The sequence below is a fragment of the Apodemus sylvaticus genome, chromosome 4 (assembly GCF_947179515.1).
Source record: "Apodemus sylvaticus chromosome 4, mApoSyl1.1, whole genome shotgun sequence".
Taxonomy (NCBI): Eukaryota; Metazoa; Chordata; class Mammalia; order Rodentia; family Muridae; genus Apodemus; species Apodemus sylvaticus.
This window is the reverse complement of record NC_067475.1, coordinates 99,298,284-99,317,011: the sequence shown is the minus strand read 5'-3', so window position 1 is coordinate 99,317,011 and position 18,728 is coordinate 99,298,284. Positions and strand designations below refer to the sequence as shown.

At 43.9% G+C, this 18,728-nt stretch overlaps 1 protein-coding gene across 1 annotated transcript; it reads left to right on the top strand.

The window, feature by feature from the left end:
• Positions 1 to 16,591: 16,591 nt before the first annotated feature.
• Positions 16,592 to 17,177, top strand: Arl14 (ADP ribosylation factor like GTPase 14). Its single transcript, XM_052178695.1, has one exon. The coding sequence runs from the start codon at positions 16,599 to 16,601 to the stop codon at positions 17,175 to 17,177; it is 579 nt and encodes a 192-aa protein (XP_052034655.1). The 5' UTR covers positions 16,592 to 16,598.
• Positions 17,178 to 18,728: the final 1,551 nt, after the last annotated feature.

Below are 18,728 nucleotides of genomic sequence, written 5' to 3'. Positions count from 1 at the left end.
AGCAGCAGCAGCAGCGGCTGGTCCAGAGAAAGGGCCATCAGTAGTAGAACCAAGCGGACAGGGTCCAGGCAGACCCTGCGCCCACGACTACTGGCCATCACTGGCCAGCCAGGCTGCGAGCAGCGGAGGATTTAAGGCGCCTTTCACCACACAGAAGCCACATCAGAACTCTGCCTCCCGCCAGTTACGAGGCCTCCATATTGGTTCTCGGTCACCAGAGAAATCAGACTGAGGTACGCAAATATAACCCGAGACCAACATCGCGGGGGTCTAAGCCCGACAGGCGTTGGCCTGCACCGAGGCCCTGGGCTGATCGGGGGGGCCACCAGGGTGCAAACCCGGCCAGGAGGTTTTCTTCCCCTGGGCCAGCGCGCGCACCACCGCCATTTTGCCTAAGGGAAGCCAGAGAGACCTAGCAGGCAAAACCAAACCGGCTAACAGGCATAGCCCGAGGCGGACATAGCAGGGGTCTCAGACGGTCAGGCCCTGGACTGCCCCCAGGCCCTGGGCTACTCGGTGGGCCATCTGTGTGCTGACCCGGCCAGGAGGTTGTTTATCTGGGCCGGTTTGCGCACCACCGCCATTTTGCCTACGGGAAGCCAGAGAGACCTAGCAGGCAAAACCAAACCAACTAACAGGCATAGCCCGAGGCGGACATAGCAGGGGTCTCAGACGGTCAGGCCCTGGACTGCCCCCAGGTCCTGGGCTGCTCGGTGGGCCATCTGTGTGCCGACCCAGCCAGGAGCTTGTTTGCCCGGCTGGCGTGCACCGCCGCCATTTTGCCTACGGGAAGCCAGAGGGACCCAGCAAACAAAACCAAACCAGCTAACAGGCATAGCCCGAGGCGGACATAGCAGGGGTCTCAGACGGTCAGGCCCTGGACTGCCCCCAGGCCCTGGGCTACTCGGTGGGCCATCTGTGTGCTGACCCGGCCAGGAGGTTGTTTATCTGGGCCGGTTTGCGCACCACCGCCATTTTGCCTACGGGAAGCCAGAGAGACCTAGCAGGCAAAACCAAACCAACTAACAGGCATAGCCCGAGGCGGACATAGCAGGGGTCTCAGACGGTCAGGCCCTGGACTGCCCCCAGGTCCTGGGCTGCTCGGTGGGCCATCTGTGTGCTGACCCGGCCAGGAGGTCGTTAGCCCAGCAGACTCTCCCAGCACTCTCAGGGAGCGTGCTCATGCCACCATCTTAGCCACCTGACAGACCCAATTAACACTCACAGCTGAGGGGAACTTTGCTCTGACATTGGCCTGCCAGGCTTTTGCCTAGACTCAGGGCCTGAGCAGCTAGGCTAGCCTTGTGTGCACCAACCCGGTTGGGAGTCCTGCTGCCCAGCAGAGAGATCAGCACACAGAAAAGGTCCCTGCAGCATACAGCCTCAGCGCTCCCTGAAGGAGCAAACGGGAACTTTCTGGCTCACAGACACAATCTGGGGCAAAGAACACTAGGGCTGCAAGGGCACCCAAGAGGAGGAAAGCACATCAGCAATCTGCAAAAGGGAAAACCCTGCCCTCCAGTGTTGCAGAAATAGCCCTAGAGCCTCTCAGGAGGCTGTAACACCAGCCGGAGACAAGACCAATTAGCTCCAGAGAACAAGATGGCAAAGGGCAAACGCAGGAACGCTACTAACAGAAATCTAGGCAATTTGGCAGCATCTGAACCAAACTCTCCAACATCAGCAAGTCCTGGTTATGCCAACACACCAGAGAAACAACATTTGGATTTAAAATCACTGTTCATGATGCTGCTAGAAGAACACAAAAAGGACATGAATGAATCTCTTAAAGCAATACAGGGGAACATGAATAAGCTAGAAACCCATTTAATGGAAACACAAAAAACACTTAAAGAAATGCAGGAGAATAAGGCCCAAGAGATAGAAGGCAATAAAGAAGAAAGGCAAAAAAAAAAAAACTTAAAGAAATGCAGGAGAACTTGAGTCAACAGGCAGAAGTCATGAAAGAGGAAACACAAAAATCTCTTAAAGAACTACAGGAAAACACAGACAAACAAATGATGGAAATGAGCAAAACCATCCTGGACCTAAAAACAGAAGTAGAAACAACTAAGAAATCACAAAGGGAGACAACTTTGGAGATAGAAAACCTTGAGAAAAAATCAGGGGCCATAGATGCAAATATAAACAACAGAATACAAGAGATGGAAGAAAGAATCTCAGATGCCGAAGATACTATAGAAACCATTGACTCAACTGTCAAAGAAAATGCAAAATGCAAAAAGCTTGTATCCCAGAACATCCAGGAAATCCAGGATACAATGAGAAGACCAAACCTAAGGATTATAGGTATAGATGAGAGTGAAGATTTACAACAGAAAGGGCCAGCAAATATCTTCAACAAAATTATGGAAGAAAACTTTCCTAACTTAAAGAGAGAGATGCCTATGAATATACAAGAAGCCTACAGAACTCCAAACAGACTGGACCTGAGCAGAAATACCTCCCGTCACATAATAATCAAAACCCCAAATGCTCTAAACAAAGAAAGAATATTAAAGGCAGTAAGAGAGAAAGGCCAAGTAACATATAAAGGAAGACCTATCAGAATCACACCAGACTTCTCACCAGAGACCATGAAAGCTAGAAGATCCTGGGCAGATCTCATGCAGACTCTAAGAGAACACAAATGTCAGCCAAGACTACTATACCCAGCAAAACTCTCATTCACCATAGATGGAGAAACCAAGATATTCCATGACAAAACCAAATTCACACAATATCTTTCCACAAACCCAGCTCTGCAAAGAATAATAGGAGGAAAACTCCAATACAAGGAGGGAAACTACACACTGGAAAAAGCAAGATAGTTACCTTCCTTCATCAAACCCAAAAGAAGATAACCACTCAAATATAAAAAGAACATCAAAAATGACAGGAAGTAATAATCAATATTCCCTAATATCTCTTAACATCAATGGTCTCAATTCCCCAATAAAAAGGCATAGACTAACAGACTGGATAAGGCAACAGGACCCTACAATTTGCTGTATACAGGAGACACACCTCAGTGTCAAAGATAAAAACTACCTCAGAGTAAAAGGCTGGAAGACAATCTTACAAGCCAATGGTCACAGGAAACGAGCAGGAGTAGCCATTCTAATATCAGATAAAATTGACTTTCAACCTAAAGTCATCAAAAGAGACACAGAAGGACATTTCTTGCTGGTCAAAGGAAAAATCCACCAAGAAGAACTTCAAATTCTGAACATCTATGCGCCAAATGCAAGGGCACCCTCATTCGTAAAAGAAACCTTACTAAAGCTCAAAGCACACATTGCACCTAACACAATAATTGTGGGGGACTTCAACACTCCACTTTCCTCAATGGACCGATCGGGAAAACAGAAACTAAACAGGGACACAGTAAAACTAATTGAAGCTTTGGATCAATTGGATTTGACTGATATTTATAGAACATTTCACCCTAAAGCAAAAGAATATACCTTTTTCTCAGCACCTCATGGTACCTTCTCCAAAATCGACCATATAATTGGACACAAGGCAGACCTCAACAAATATAAGAAGATCGAACTAATCCCATGCCTCCTATCAGATCACTATGGAGTAAAAGTGATCTTCAATAGCAACAAAAACAACAGAAAACCCACATACACGTGGAAACTGAACAATATTCTACTCAATGATACCTTGGTCAAGGAAGAAATAAAGAAAGAAATTAAAGACTTTTTAGAACACAATGAAAATGAAAACACAACATACCCAAATCTATGGGACACAATGAAAGCAGTGCTAAGAGGAAAACTCATAGCCCTGAGTGCCTCCAAAAAGAAAATGGAGAGAGCACACATTACCAGCTTAATGACACACCTGAAAGCCCTGGAACAAAAAGAAGCTATTTCACCCAGGAGGAGTAGAAGGCAGGAAATCATCAAACTCAGGGCCGAAATCAACCAAGTAGAAACAAAGAGAACAATACAAAAAATCAACAAAACCAGGAGCTGGTTCTTTGAGAAAATCAACAAGATAGATAAACCCTTAGCCAGACTGACCAAAGGGCACAGAGAAAGTATCCAAATTAACAAACTTAGAAATGAAAAGGGAGATATAACAACGGAAACTGAGGAAATCCAAAAAATCATCAGATCCTACTACAAGAGCCTGTACTCAACACAACTGGAGAATCTGGAGGAAATGGACAATTTCCTTGACAGATACCAAATACCAAAATTAAATCAGGACCAACTAGACCATCTAAACAGTCCCATAATGTCTAAAGAAATAGAAGGAGTCATAGAAAGTCTTCCAACCAAAAAAAGCACAGGACCAGATGGTTTCAGTGCAGAATTCTATCAGACCTTCAAAGAAGAGTTAACACCAATACTCTTCAAACTATTCCACAAAATAGAAACAGAAGGAACACTACCCAATTCCTTCTACGAAGCCACAATTACTCTGATACCAAAGCCACACAAAGATCCAACAAAGAAAGAGAACTTCAGACCAATTTCCCTTATGAACATCGATGCAAAAATACTCAATAAAATTCTTGCCAACCGAATCCAAGAACACATCAAAACGATCATCCACCATGATCAAGTAGGCTTTATCCCGGGAATGCAGGGTTGGTTCAATATACGGAAATCCATCAATGCAATCCACTACATAAACAAACTCAAAGAACAAAACCACATGGTCATTTCATTGGATGCTGAAAAAGCATTTGACAAAATTCAGCATCCTTTCATGCTTAAAGTCTTGGAGAGAACAGGAATTCAAGGCCCATACCTAAACATAGTAAAAGCAATATACAGCAAACCGGTAGCCAGCATCAAACTAAATGGAGAGAAACTTGAAGCAATCCCACTGAAATCAGGGACCAGACAAGGCTGCCCCCTTTCTCCTTATCTTTTCAATATTGTACTTGAGGTACTAGCTCGGGCAATTCGACAACATAAGGAGGTCAAAGGGATACAAATGGGAAAGGAAGAAGTCAAACTTTCATTATTTGCAGACGACATGATCGTCTTCCTAAGTGACCCAAAAAACTCCACTAGAGAGCTCCTACAGCTGATAAACAACTTCAGCAAAGTGGCAGGTTATAAAATCAACACAAGCAAATCAGTGGCCTTCCTATACTCAAAGGATAAGCAGGCTGAGAAAGAAATTAGGGAAATGACCCCCTTCACAATAGCCACAAACAATATAAAGTATCTTGGGGTGACTCTTACCAAACATGTGAAAGATCTGTATGACAAGAACTTCAAGACTCTGAAGAAGGAAATGGAAGAAGACCTCAAAAAATGGGGAAACCTCCCATGCTCATGGATCGGTAGAATCAATATAGTTAAAATGGCCATTTTGCCAAAAGCAATATACAGATTCAATGCAATACCCATCAAAATCCCAACTCAATTCTTCACAGAGTTAGAAAGAGCAATTATCAAATTCATCTGGAACAACAAAAAACCCAGGATAGCTAAAACTATTCTCAGCAACAAAAGAAAATCTGGGGGAATCAGTATCCCTGACCTCAAGCAATACTACAGAGCAATAGTGTTAAAAACTGCATGGTATTGGTACAGTGACAGGCAGGAGGATCAATGGAACAGGATTGAAGATCCAGAAATGAACCCACACACCTATGGCCACTTGATCCTCGACAAAGAGGCTGAAAACATCCAATGGAAAAAAGATAGCCTTTTTAACAAATGGTGCTGGTTCAACTGGAGGTCAGCATGCAGAAGAATGTGAATTGATCCATCCTTGTCTCCTTGTACTAAGCTCAAATCCAAATGGATCAAGGACCTCCACATAAAGCCAGACACTCTGAAGCTAATAGAAAAGAAACTGGGGAAGACCCTTGAGGATATCGGTACAGGGAGAAAGTTTCTGAACAGAACACCAATAGCGTATGCTCTAAGAGCAAGAATTGACAAATCGGACCTCATAAAATTACAAAGTTTCTGTAAGGCAAAGGACACCATCAAGAGGACAAATCGGCAACCAACTAATTGGGAAAAGATCTTCACCAATCCTACATCAGATAGAGGGCTAATATCCAATATATATAAAGAACTCAAGAAGTTAGACTCCAGAAAACCGAACAACCCTATTAAAAAATGGGGTACAGAGTTAAACAAAGAATTCTCACCTGAAGAACTTCGGATGGCGGAGAAGCATTTTAAAAAATGCTCAACTTCATTAGTCATTAGGGAAATGCAAATCAAAACAACCCTGAGATTTCATCTTACACCAGTCAGAATGGCTAAGATTAAAAATTCAGGAGACAGCAGGTGTTGGAGAGGGTGTGGAGAAAGAGGAACACTCCTCCACTGCTGGTGGGACTGCAAATTGGTACAACCACTCTGGAAATCAGTCTGGCGGTTCCTCCGAAAACTGGGCACCTCACTTCCAGAAGATCCTGCTATACCACTCCTGGGCATATACCCAGAGGATTCCCCACCATGTAATAAGGATACATGCTCTACTATGTTCATAGCAGCCCTATTTATAATTGCCAGATGCTGGAAAGAACCCAGGTATCCCTCAACAGAAGAGTGGATACAAAAAATGTGGTATATCTACACAATAGAGTACTATTCAGCCATTAGAAACAATGAATTCATGAAATTCTTAGGCAAATGGATGGAGCTAGAGAACATCATACTAAGTGAGGTAACCCAGACTCAAAAGGTGAATCATGGTATGCACTCACTAATAAGTGGTTATTAACCTAGAAAACTGGAATACCCAAAACATAATCCACACATCAAATGAGGTACAAGGAGAAAGGAGGACTGGCCCCTGGTTCTGGAGAGACTCAGTGAAACAGTATTCGGCCAAACCAGAACAGGGAAGTGGGAAGGGGTGGGTGGGAGGACAGGGAAAGAGAAGGGGACTTAAGGGACTTTCGGGGAGTGGGGGGCTAGAAAAGGGGAAATCATTTGAAATGTAAATAAATTATATCGAATAAAAAAATTAAAAAAAAAAGAAAAGAAAGAAAGAAAGAAAAGAAAGAAAAGAAAATAAAGAAAGATATCGTAAAAGAAAAACATCCCTGAGCCAAGTTATGGGGTGAAAACTGTGCTTTGTTTTTCATTGTTGTTGTTGTTGTTAATTTTTTTCAAGACAGGGTTTCTCTGGATAGCCTGTCTTAGAACTTGCTCTGTAGACTTGGCCTTTGCCTGCCTCTGCCCCCCAAGTGCTGAGAATAAAGGTGTGTGCCACCACCACCTAGCCGAGAAAATCATATTAAGTTAGCTTGTAATATAGTCTAACAATCCAATGCTTAATGTGGACCCCCCCCTCCCCCGAGATCTCTCAAACACTGGACCACCAAACAGGCAGCATACAGCAGCTGACATGAGACCCCCAACACATATACAGTAGAGAACTGCTGGGTCTGGGTTCAGTCAGAGAAGATGCACCTAACCCTCAATTGACTGGAGGCCCCAGGGAGTTTAGAGGTCAGGTGGGGTGGGGGGTAGGGACATCCTTTTGGAGATGGGGGTGGGGAGGCGGATGGGATGTGTAACAGTTTGATGGTGGATCTGGGGGAATAAACTCTGGAGTTTAAAATAAATAAATACAAATTTAAAAATACAGGAAAAAACCCCAGAAAGTTTACTGAGAATCATCCCCAATTAGAGAGAGTTAATTATGGTAGTGCCCTGCTCATCCATGGCGTCACTGTACCTACCACTGTTCTTTGATAGAGCAATTAAAACAAGAGTCCAAATATTTAAAAGAAAAGAAAAAGAAATAAATTATTATTGTTGTTATTGTTATTATTAGTAGTAGTATCATTATTATTATTCCTGGCCACTAGTCATATAACCTTAGTTGGAAAGAAGGGAGAGAAATCAAAAGCAAGAAGGGAGAAGGAGAAAAGCAAGGGTGTGGAATGCTCACAGAAGCAAAAGCAGGGAACAGCCACGCCCTTTCCCTTTGCAATGGTAACTCTGCAGAGGTGGGTGAGCTATCCTAGGCCGCCTGGCACCGGTGGTCTCACCCTGCCCTGCCGTCTCACTACCCTTCCTCTAGAGGAGCTAAGGACAAGAACTGCAGTTGACACAAAGCTTGCTCTTTGGCTGAACTTTTACCCTGAATCTTGCTCTGGGGCGGGGTGGGGGTGGGGTGGAGGTGGGGTGGGGGTGGGGTGGAGGTGGGGGTGGGGCAGAAGAGAAGCCCAGAGGGCCAGGAGAATGAATTGAAATATTCAGACTAAGGGTGGGAGGTAGGAGGTGGGAGGTGGGAGGTGGGAGGTGGGAGGTGGGAGGTGGGGGGATCCTCTAGAAAATACCAGAGATCCTGGTACCAGGACTCGCTGGGGTTGACCTTAACCAAAATGCCCAACGATGGGGACAGGAAGCTTGAAGGGTCCTCCTCTGGGAGATAGACAGGGCCTCAAGGGAAGGGACAGGGTTACCAACCCACAGTCAAAATTTCTGACACAGAATTCCTGTCTAAAAGAATTGCAGAGACAAAAATGGAGAAGAGACTGAAGGAAAGGGGGTCTAATGACAGACCAAAATTGGGATCCATCTAATGGGAGGGGATGGGAGGGGCACCAAGGCCTGACACTATTGCTGATGCTGTGATCTGCTTACAAACAGGAGCCTGGCATGGCTGTCCTCTGAGAGGCCCTACCAGTGAAGTAAAAAAAAAAAAAAAAGTTCTACCTTGGGTTACTTCTTAAAAGACTTTTCACCTAATTGGCAAACAGTAGTTAGCTAGTACTTGCCACAGAGTTAACTAATATTGTAGAAATGAACAGCACTAAAGCAAGGAGACCTGAGTCAGCCACATTTTTATCACTGAAGCGGAAAGGGAACCGGTTAGGTTAATGGTGGTCTGGGTTACAGAGTCCTGTTTCGTTATTTTGTTTGTTTGCTTTGTTGGTGGTGGTTTGTTTGTGTGTTTGTTTTCATGTTTTCTGTTGTTTTACCCCTGCTGCTTGCTGGCTAGCCAGACTTGAGAAAATACTGGCTGCTTTATGTGTTACTGGGGTCAGAGGTGCCTGAGTTCTTAAATAAATCCTTCATCTTCATCAGGATAAGGGGTGTGATGACCTCACTCCTGCTCCAACCATAGACTCCATTCTGCCTGTGTCCAGCTGTGTGCTCTTTCCTCCTGTTCATTTTAACTTTATTGGGTGGGATGGGTGGGTGAGATGGCAGAGTGCTAGGGAAAGCGCCAGGGTAAAGGGATGTATTCTCTCAAGAATGAAGCGCTCTCAGGGCAATCATCACATTGTTCCTCGATTGGAAAAGTCTAAAAATCAGGACTACTTTTTAGTTATCTTCAAAATGATTCATATTTATTTTGCTGTTGCTGCTGAGACACGGTTTCTCTGCATAACCCTGGCTATCCTGGAGCTTTTGATCTTTAGGCTAGGCTGGCCCAGAACTCAAGAGATTGCCTCCGGAGTGCTGGGATTAAAGACGTGTACCATCGGGCCTGGCTTGTGCTTGTTGTTTTTAATTATCTGTGTGAGTCTGTGAAAGTGAGCGCAGGTACTGGAAGAGGCCAGAGGAGCTGGGTTTCCGTGTTACACCTGGAGTTACAGGGGGCTATGAGCACCTGACGTGGGTGCTGGGACTAGAACTCTGGTCCTTGGGAAGAACATCTTCCTGACCCATCTCTCCCAATCCAGCATCTCAGGTATTATTTTAAACTTTTTATTGATTCTTCATGAGTTTCACACCATGACCCCAGTCCCACTCAGCTCCCCATCCCTGTGTATCAGCCCTTGCAACTTCCTGGTAAAAGAAAATATAAAAAAAAAAAAAAACAAAACAAAACATAGAAGACATCTCGTGGAAGCTACAGTGTGTCACAATGTCACTCAGTATATATACCCTCTTGTCCACAGATCTTTACTTGCAATTGTTCATTGCCGTGGGGTCTGGTTCAAGGCCTCTGGGTTCTATTACACCATCAATATTGGATCCTCTCTAGGACACTTTTTGGTTATCCTGTTGCCCTGGGTAACAGAGATCCTATAGTTTTGGATCAGCAAGACCGCCCTGTTCTTATGCCCCAACAGTTAATAGATGAGGTAGATTTTGGCATGGGCCAATTCAAAGCCCTGGATGTGGGCCTGGGTGAGCCTGATTTGGTCAGCTTACCAGCTCTCCCTTATCTACACCACTAAGCTGAGTTTCACTGTCCCCCCTTTCCCCACCCCCATGACCAGCTCTACTGTGCTGCTCAGGCAAGGTGCAGGGCCTGTTCTGTGCTACAGCTGGTGAGACAGGCATGACCAGCTCTCCAGAGTGGCTCAGCCAGTGAGAGTCACAGCCAGCTCTGCACAGCCTTTGGACATCTACATGGTCCCAGGCAGATGCCCAGACCAGGGTCTTTGGTGCTAAGTTGGGCCACTGACATGGGGGTTGGGGATAGAGAGGAGAAGAGAATCTCTAGGAATCCCAGAGGCTTGGGATTAGGGAGGCTCCCAAGAGTCAATGCAGGTGATCTCAGTGGAGATGCCTAACAGGGGAGATGGAATCTGAAGAGGCCACCTCCTGTATCCTGGCAGGAACCCCAGAGGAGGGATAAGGACCTCAATCCACCTTTTCACCCCAAATTTGTCCTGTCTAAATGAAATGTGGGGGTGGAGCAGAGACCAAAGGGTCGTGGATATTTTCAACTGTGAGGATTTACTGAGTTGTCCTCAGGAGAATCACATCTTTCTTTAAGACATTTTTCAAAAAAAGAAAACAAAAAGCAGACAATGTTCTAGGTCTACAAAAGCTAACATATGTAGCTATACATTCTTTATCTGTGGGGGAGGGGAGATAATGGGGAAGTGGCCATTTTCTTCCAAGAAGTGACTCTCTCTTTCATTTGGTTAGCCCATCACGTATTGAGCCCACCTTCACGTAGAGTACCAAGTGACCTGCTAGCTTAGGACCTTCTGTTTCTCCTCTCCAAGGAAAGAAAAACTTTTAAATGTTTGGTTTTTTATGCTCACATTTTAACAAACACTTAAAAATGCTTTTATTTACTTATTTTATTTGTGTGTTTACATGGGTGTGTGCCTAGAGGCCAGGGGAAGATAATTTTCAAGAGTTAATTCTTTGTCTCATCATTTGGATTGAAGGGACTGAAGACTGAAATGCCTTTACCCTCTTAGCCATCTCATGGGTCCCGGATTTCTGACAGTACAAAGTGGGCCAGTGACTTGCTCACAATCCTACATTTATTTGCAAAATCTAAAAACGACTTGCAAATTGTCCACTTTCTCTTGGGTGTATCTGGGACAAGAGAATTCCTATGTGTTTTGAGAGAAGATCAAAAGATGTTGAAACATTTGCAGGACTATAAACAAAAACTGTTTTATTCCTTGGTATAGAAGAGAAATAATAACACAGTTCATGTGTTCATTTAACTGTGATATTCACCCAACTTAACAATTTTTCTTTAAATACACTAAAAAGGGACCTGTGCTTTGATGTAAAGAGTGTAAAGACATGGACGCAGCAGCATCCTTATCTATAGAAGATTTTTAATCCAGCAACAGGCTGGCAAAGGGTCACATACAAAGACCAAGGTCTGTGTGAACCAGCTGGAATGCAGACCCACCACACCTTTGACCCCTCTAACTGGAATACAAACACATCCATTCATATACAACTTTAAGGTAAAATTAGTTTGTAGAAGGAAGCAGCCATGTTGGAAAGTGAACTCTAACTGAGGGGCAGACAAAGTGATGAAGCAGAGAAAGATTTGACAGAATGAGTCAGATGTAGGACACTCAACTCTCACTATTTAAGAGCAGGGCAGGGAGAGAGTCAGTCAGGAGCCAGCAGTGAGTACAGTACAGTGGAACTAAGTTCATCCATGAGTTCACACAGTTTAGTACAGGTCAGCAGAGGCAGCTGAAGCCAAAGAATGAGAAGGAGCCAGAATTAGAACAAATCCCAGGAGGCCAAGCAGAGCAATTCCATGAGAAGGTGGCATCAGTTGGTTTGGAGAAAAGTTTGAGCCAGAACAGCTGAGCTGAATCAGCCAGCCAAAGTTCAGAAAGAAGTGGAATGAGTGAGCTTATTCAAGAGTAAGCATCCAAGATGTGACACTTTTATACTAGTGGCCTAGATAAAGGAAAGATGCCCCAGCACCAACAGAGGACACGTCAGTGAGTTTAATATAGATGTCTAACTCTCTGTTATGTTTAACTTATTCAGAATACGGAGTGGACAGAGCTCAAGTGGTCCTCAGAGTCTCCAAGTCCACTTTTGGAAGAAGTATACTCACTTCTGGAACTTGAATTATGTCTTTGAAGGCTAGCTGATTTGATCAGCTCCTTTCAGTAAGTCATTCTGAAAACATTCAAGCCTAGAAGGAAGTTGGAGGGAAAAATAAAACCTTCAACAACAGTACAAAGAATCCATTCCTACTCACCTAACCCTGCCATCTGCAAACTGTGGCCATATTTACACACACTCCTCCTTACATAGATGCATATCTGTGGCAGGCCCATTGATTCAATTGGTGCTATCACTCTTATCGAATATATTCTCAGAACAAGGATGTCTTATTTCATAGCCATGATTCTACCATTGCCCCATAGACTGATTTTGGGTATCTTTATTGCTTTCCATATTATTTTTCAAGATAATCTCTCACTGAGTATGAAGATTACTATTCCAGATAGACTGGAAGGCCAGTGAGCCCCCGCACCCAGTTTCCTACACCCCCAAGGGATGGCATTACAGACATGTGCAACTGATCTTGGCTTTTATGTTTGAGGAACTGAATTCAGACCCTCATGCTTGCACATCAAACACATTCCCCACCAAGACATCTCCCTAGTCCCACCTGGTGCCCAATGCTTTTGAATAAATAGCCCGCAATCTACTGACCCAATAGTTATGATTACTTATGTACTTATTTATCCTTTCTTTTTGAAATGAGTTTTACTATGTCTCCCGAGCTAGCTTGCAACTTGCTGTGTAGACCAGAGCGGCCTCAAACTAACAGAGATCCACAAGCCTGGCTGGTGTTGTATCAATTAGTTTTTTTAGTTGGTGTTTTTTTTTTCATAAAGTATCTTTAAGATGATTGCATGTCCAACTTTCAATGTTCTCTCCTCTGCCTTTTCTTCTTCTTCTTCCTTTGTGACTTAGACATAAACTGAAGAGTCTAGACCTGTTATTTTACTTCAAGTCTAAGAAGTTAGATTTAGCTAGTTTCATTGTGACTCTTACAGATTTATAGAAAAACAACAACCTGGGCATACGCTGTTACTTTTCTGTCTCTATCCTGTGTTTTTCCAAATTTGAGATTCACCTCACAATTCCCTGTTGCTTTTCACCCTTAAACAATCCCGGAAGACACAGACACTTAAGTTTAACTTTTCTTTTCTTTTTTAAGATTTATTTATTTATTATATGTAAGTGCACTGTAGCTATCTTTAGACACTCCAGAAGAGGGTGTCAGATCTTGTTACAGATGGTTGTGAGCCACCATGTGATTGCTGGGATTTGAACTCAGGACCTTTGGAAGAGCAGTTGGTGCTCTTAACTGCTGAGCCATCTCTCCAGCCCAAATTTAACTTTTCTTGTGGAATGTATCATTTTCCCATTTATGTTACTTTCATTGTTTGTGTATCTTTCATCTTCTCTTCAATGAAAGCCATTTAAAAGCTGATCTAACTTGTCTTTGTCGGTTGGCAACTACCAAAGCATGGTTTGCAGAGAAGGCAATCAGTAACATGTCTGCCTCTGTATCTATGGCTGGCTAGTGGGATGAGTATGAATTTCTTTTATTGCTGAGACATAGGGTGCTTGTTAAAAATTTAAAATTTAAAACCACTTGTATATTTTTTATATAAATTTTTGTGAATGTGTATGTGTATTTCATTGTAGGGGCACTGGAGGAGGCCAGAAGATGTCAGATACTCTAGTGCTGAAGTTATAAGTAGTTGTGAGCTGTCCCAGGATGTGATGGGAACAAAAGGCAGCAAGTGTTCTTAAATGCTGGACCATCTTGTCTTCAGATCCTAATTTCTTTATAAGTCTATTTTTTGTGTATACAGTAGTCTACCTGAAAGCTTTGTCTTTTTTAAAAATTTCAGTAAAAATAAAATATGCCTGACATATGCCTCAAGTTCTTTCATAAAACTCATATTGTTAAGCATTAACGGTAGCCTTCCCATCTAGAGATTTCAATTATTTATTTTAAAACTTTTAAAACAAATTATGTTTTGGACACACACACACACTATTGTGCACTTGTGGACATCACAGGAAAACTTTGTGGAGTTGGGTTTCTCCTTCTACCTCTCCTTGGGTTCTGGGGTCACGTCGGGTCGCTGAGGCTCATGCAACAAGCGCCTCTATCCTCTGAACATCCCAGCTTCAGAGTTCGTCCTTTAGCACCAGGAAGCATTTGCGTATTTTTTATTTGAGAGTGTTCTGTAAATGCCACTTTTATTTCCCCAGACGGAGGGATGAGATGAAAGCCTAACCCAAGCTGTTGGAATACACTACATGGCTTGGGCTGAGCCCAGATCATTTCTTTCTCTGTTACAACCATTCCTAGCCCAGGCATGGAAGCTCCGAGCCTCCCTACAATCTAATCTCCCAAGCTGACTGGTTCAGTCTGGCTTCTCTCGGCTTTTCACTGAATTGCTCAGCTTGGCCTCACATTCACTTTGGCAATAACTTCTAATCTCCTGGCTCCTTCTCATTCTCTGCCTTGTTCTGTGTCTATCTTGTTCTCTTTGCCACCTATCCCTACAACTGCCATACCACCATACTGTCATACACACACACACACACACACACACACACACACACACACACACGCTCGCGCACGCATGCATATACCTCATCACACCACACCTTTCTTTCTCTGCTCTGCTCTTAAGTTGCCTGTTCTCTTGTGAGTTGGACGTATCCTATCTCTGACTCATTCTCTCAAATCTTTCATTCCTCTCGTTGTCTGCCCCTCAATTAGATGTCACTTCAAACACAGGTGCTTCCTTCTATAAAATAACCTCATCTTTATTGTTGGGGATTAAAGATGTGTATTAAGGGCATGTTTATATTCCAGCCTCATCATACTGTAATACAGAGCCTGTCTGTATTCTAGCTAAATCACACAGACCTAGAAGGTCTTTGGATGAGATCTATGGCCAGTGCAGCCATGTTGCTGGATTAAAATTCCTCTTCAGTTTCTGCTGGCCTGCTTTCTATCTTCTGAGGAATACGATTCTATCATTGAGATGTGACTCAGGTGACTCTTCTTTTTTTTCTCATTCTCTATCTTCTGATGCATCCCTTTAACGTTTGCCTTTAACCTATTATAGAGCTTTTAGCATATCTACTTGGCCCCTCCCCAGAGACGAGGTTTCTCTGGTTGTCCTGGAACTTGCTCTGTAGACCAGACTAGCCTTGAACTCACAGTGATCTTCCTACCTTTGCCTCCTGAGTGCTAACATTAAAGGCATGCATAAGTGTCTGGCTTTAAAACGTCTACTTTTAAAAATAAGTTCTCAGGGCCGGACAGTGGTGGCGCACACCTGTAATCACAGCACTTGGGAGGCAGAGGCAGGCAGATTTCTGAGTTTGAGGCCAGCCTGGTCTACAAAATGAGTTCCAGGACAGCTAGGGCTACACAGAGAAACTGTCTCGAAAAAAACAAAAACAAACAAGCAAACAAAAGTTCTCAAGAGTTTGTCTTTTTATATTATCTGCTTCTTGTTTTAAGAATATATTTATTTTCTGTTCTTCCCGATCGAGCACACCCCTTCCCTGCCCCCAGCCTCTCCAGGTTCTATTCCAGCAGGCCTATTTTCTGTCTTCTAGATTATCTGTCAACATCTCCCCCTCTGATGGACTTTCTGATGAATCTGCTTTTATCTTGATGTGTTGGGAAGGAGATGAGATAAAGACCTGTGTGTACTCAGTTTGCCATCTTTGAGCAGTCTGTTTTATTGAAAAGTGTTTGGGTAAAAAAAATTTCCCTGGGGAAATCTGTCTTGTCAGTAGTGTGAGTTCCCTGCCTGGAAGATTCAGAAATGATGCTCCGCTTCTGAGACCAAAGTTATGATAACCCGGAAGGGCTCAAAGTTTCTACTGAGTAATCTGGTACCAGGAAGCCTTTAGATACCAAGAGGGAGATAACCTCTCCAAGCATCTAGGCAGCCTTGACACTTATTAACAACTGGATAAGACAGAGCTACAAAAAAAAAAAAAATCCACTTAAAGTTGGTTAAAACAAAAGGCTGTGTTCATTCTGCAGCGGGGTTCCTGTGCACGCCTTACTCTTTGATTTCCTCCAAACTGTTGGACCTGAGAGAATGAATAATGCCGCAGCACCTGGTCACTCCTAATCCTACTCACTCACAAAGAATGTCCCCTTTGAGCCACTGTGATACCTGCTGGTTACGCCCAGAGTCTTCAGGATTGGCTGGGACTGCAAATAAAACACTGTTTGCCTATAATCAAGTCGATAAGCTACAATATAAATGAAGACAGGCACCTGTTCGCAGGCTACAACTGAGACACTTTACTCTCTTTTCCTAAACGTTTACACGCAAGGCCTGGAAAGGACATATTGTTCCGGGCCAGAAGAAAAGAGCTTTAAGGAAGAAAAAGCCTAAAATGGGTCTGCTGAATTCTAAAAACCCCAAAAGCAAGCAAGCCCACATTCTTCTGCTGGGACTTGACTCCGCTGGGAAATCTACTCTGCTCTACAGGTTAAAGTTTGCCGAGACTCTTGCAACCATCCCAACCATCGGCTTCAACGTGGAAATGGTCCAGCTGCAGAGCAGACTTACACTCACCGTGTGGGACGTCGGGGGACAGGAGAAGATGCGAACCGTCTGGGACTGCTACTGTGAGAACACACATGGGCTGGTGTACGTGGTGGACTGTTCCGAAGGCAAAAAGCGACTGGAGGACTCCCGGAAAGAGTTCAAGCACATTTTGAAGAATGAACACATCAAAAACACGCCGGTCGTCATATTAGCCAACAAACAAGACTTGCCGGGAGCTCTGAGCGCAGAAGACATCACCAGGATGTTCAAGGTGAAGAAGTTGTGCAGCGACCGGAACTGGTATGTGCAACCCTGCTGTGCAGTCACTGGAGAAGGGCTGGATGACGGGTTCAGGAAATTAACTGAGTTTGTGAAAAGCCACCTAAAGACAAGAGAGACCTCAGCATTCTTCAAGCAGAAATAAGACAATGATGAAGTGGAAATGGGAATTCTGTTTTATTTCCCATGTAAAATGAGGCACAAAAGGAAAAGTAAGTTGCTGAGTCAGCAAACTTTTCCTGACTTTTGTTTTCCCACCCTGCTCAGCTAAAGAAGGAACTTTATAAGCAAACTATGGGGTGATGATTACTGAAAAGGAATATTTATATTTTGTAAAGGTTATCGTGTTGGATGATTTGAAAGTCCTATTTAGAGTCGGTTAAATGTTTATTAATTTTGTATGGCCACTAAAGTTTAAATAGCTGTCTGCTTATAGAGTCAGGATTTTTTTCATACAGTTCCCAGATGTTACAGGCATTGAATTTCTACCCTGTTCTTGGGTAGTAATTGAATGGTGAGAAAATAACAAAAAAAGGTTTAAATTGTGGATGTTAACCTTTTGAAAACTCTTTGTTTTGTAAACAGACTGCCCTCCCCCAAATGCTGTCAGCTTTTTGAAATCTATGGCTGGTAATTTTCTTTATCTTTTAAAAAATATATTTTTTTAATTAATTCTTTGAGCATTTCATACAATGTGTATTGAAACACACACACACACACACACACACACCTTAAGCAAAGAACTTCAGCTCAGTGGCCTAGAGGAAGTATTGTCCTGCGGGGGAACCTGAGTTCAGTGTTCCACTTTAGGCTGCAGCCCCTGGACCGGCTTCAGGGGAGCGCAGCTCCCAGCCTGCTCCCCGGGAACACTGGCGTTCTTGGCACGGAGCAGGCAGGAAGCCAGGCCAGACTTTGTTCTCAGGGACTTTGCAGTTCACTGGGTGAAGCAATATGAAGCTAGTACCTGGGGCACGGAGTACCTGACACAGGTCATCTCGTGAGAGACACCCAGGGAGACAGGAAACACATCTTAGGAGAGATGGAATTGAAGGGGGTGGGGCTATCTAATTCAGGACCTCACACAGGTGTACACTAGTCAAGAAAATCTCCCCTAGTTAGCCGACTCCCCAAGGGGAGGGGTGGGCGAGCGGGCGGGCGGGTGGGAGAGCAGCAAAGGAGCTGAGGATGGGGCCAGGTTCTCCAGGAGAGAGGAGCAGAGCTCGCAGAGAGGCCCTGTAACTAGCACTTCCGTCTTCTCCATTCCAGCCAGTCTCCTGTGGTGTAGAATAAAGCCACTGAGCAGCCGCCCCTGCCCTCCCCCCGTGGCTACACAACTTTTTTTTTATTCGATATATTTTTTATTTACATTTCAAATGATTTCCCCTTTTCAGGCTCCCCACTCTCCAAAAGTCCCATAAGCCCTCTTCCCTCCCTCTGTTCTCCCATCCACCCCTTCCCACTTCCCTGTTCTGGTTTTGCCTTATACTGCTACACTGAGCCTTTCCAGAACCAGGGGCCACTCCTCCGTTCTTCCCGTACCTCATTTGATGTGTGGATTAGGTTTTGGGTATTCCAATTTTCTAGGCTAATATCCACTTATCAGTGAGTGCATACCATGATTGATCTTTTGAGTCTGGGTTACCTCACTTAGTATGATGTTCTCCAACTCCATCCATTTGTCTAAGAATTTCATGAA

Bases quoted from the DNA above. Each gene is read 5' to 3' on its own strand.
- Arl14 (XM_052178695.1), top strand. From the start codon at position 16,599: ATGGGTCTGCTGAATTCTAAAAACCCCAAAAGCAAGCAAGCCCACATT.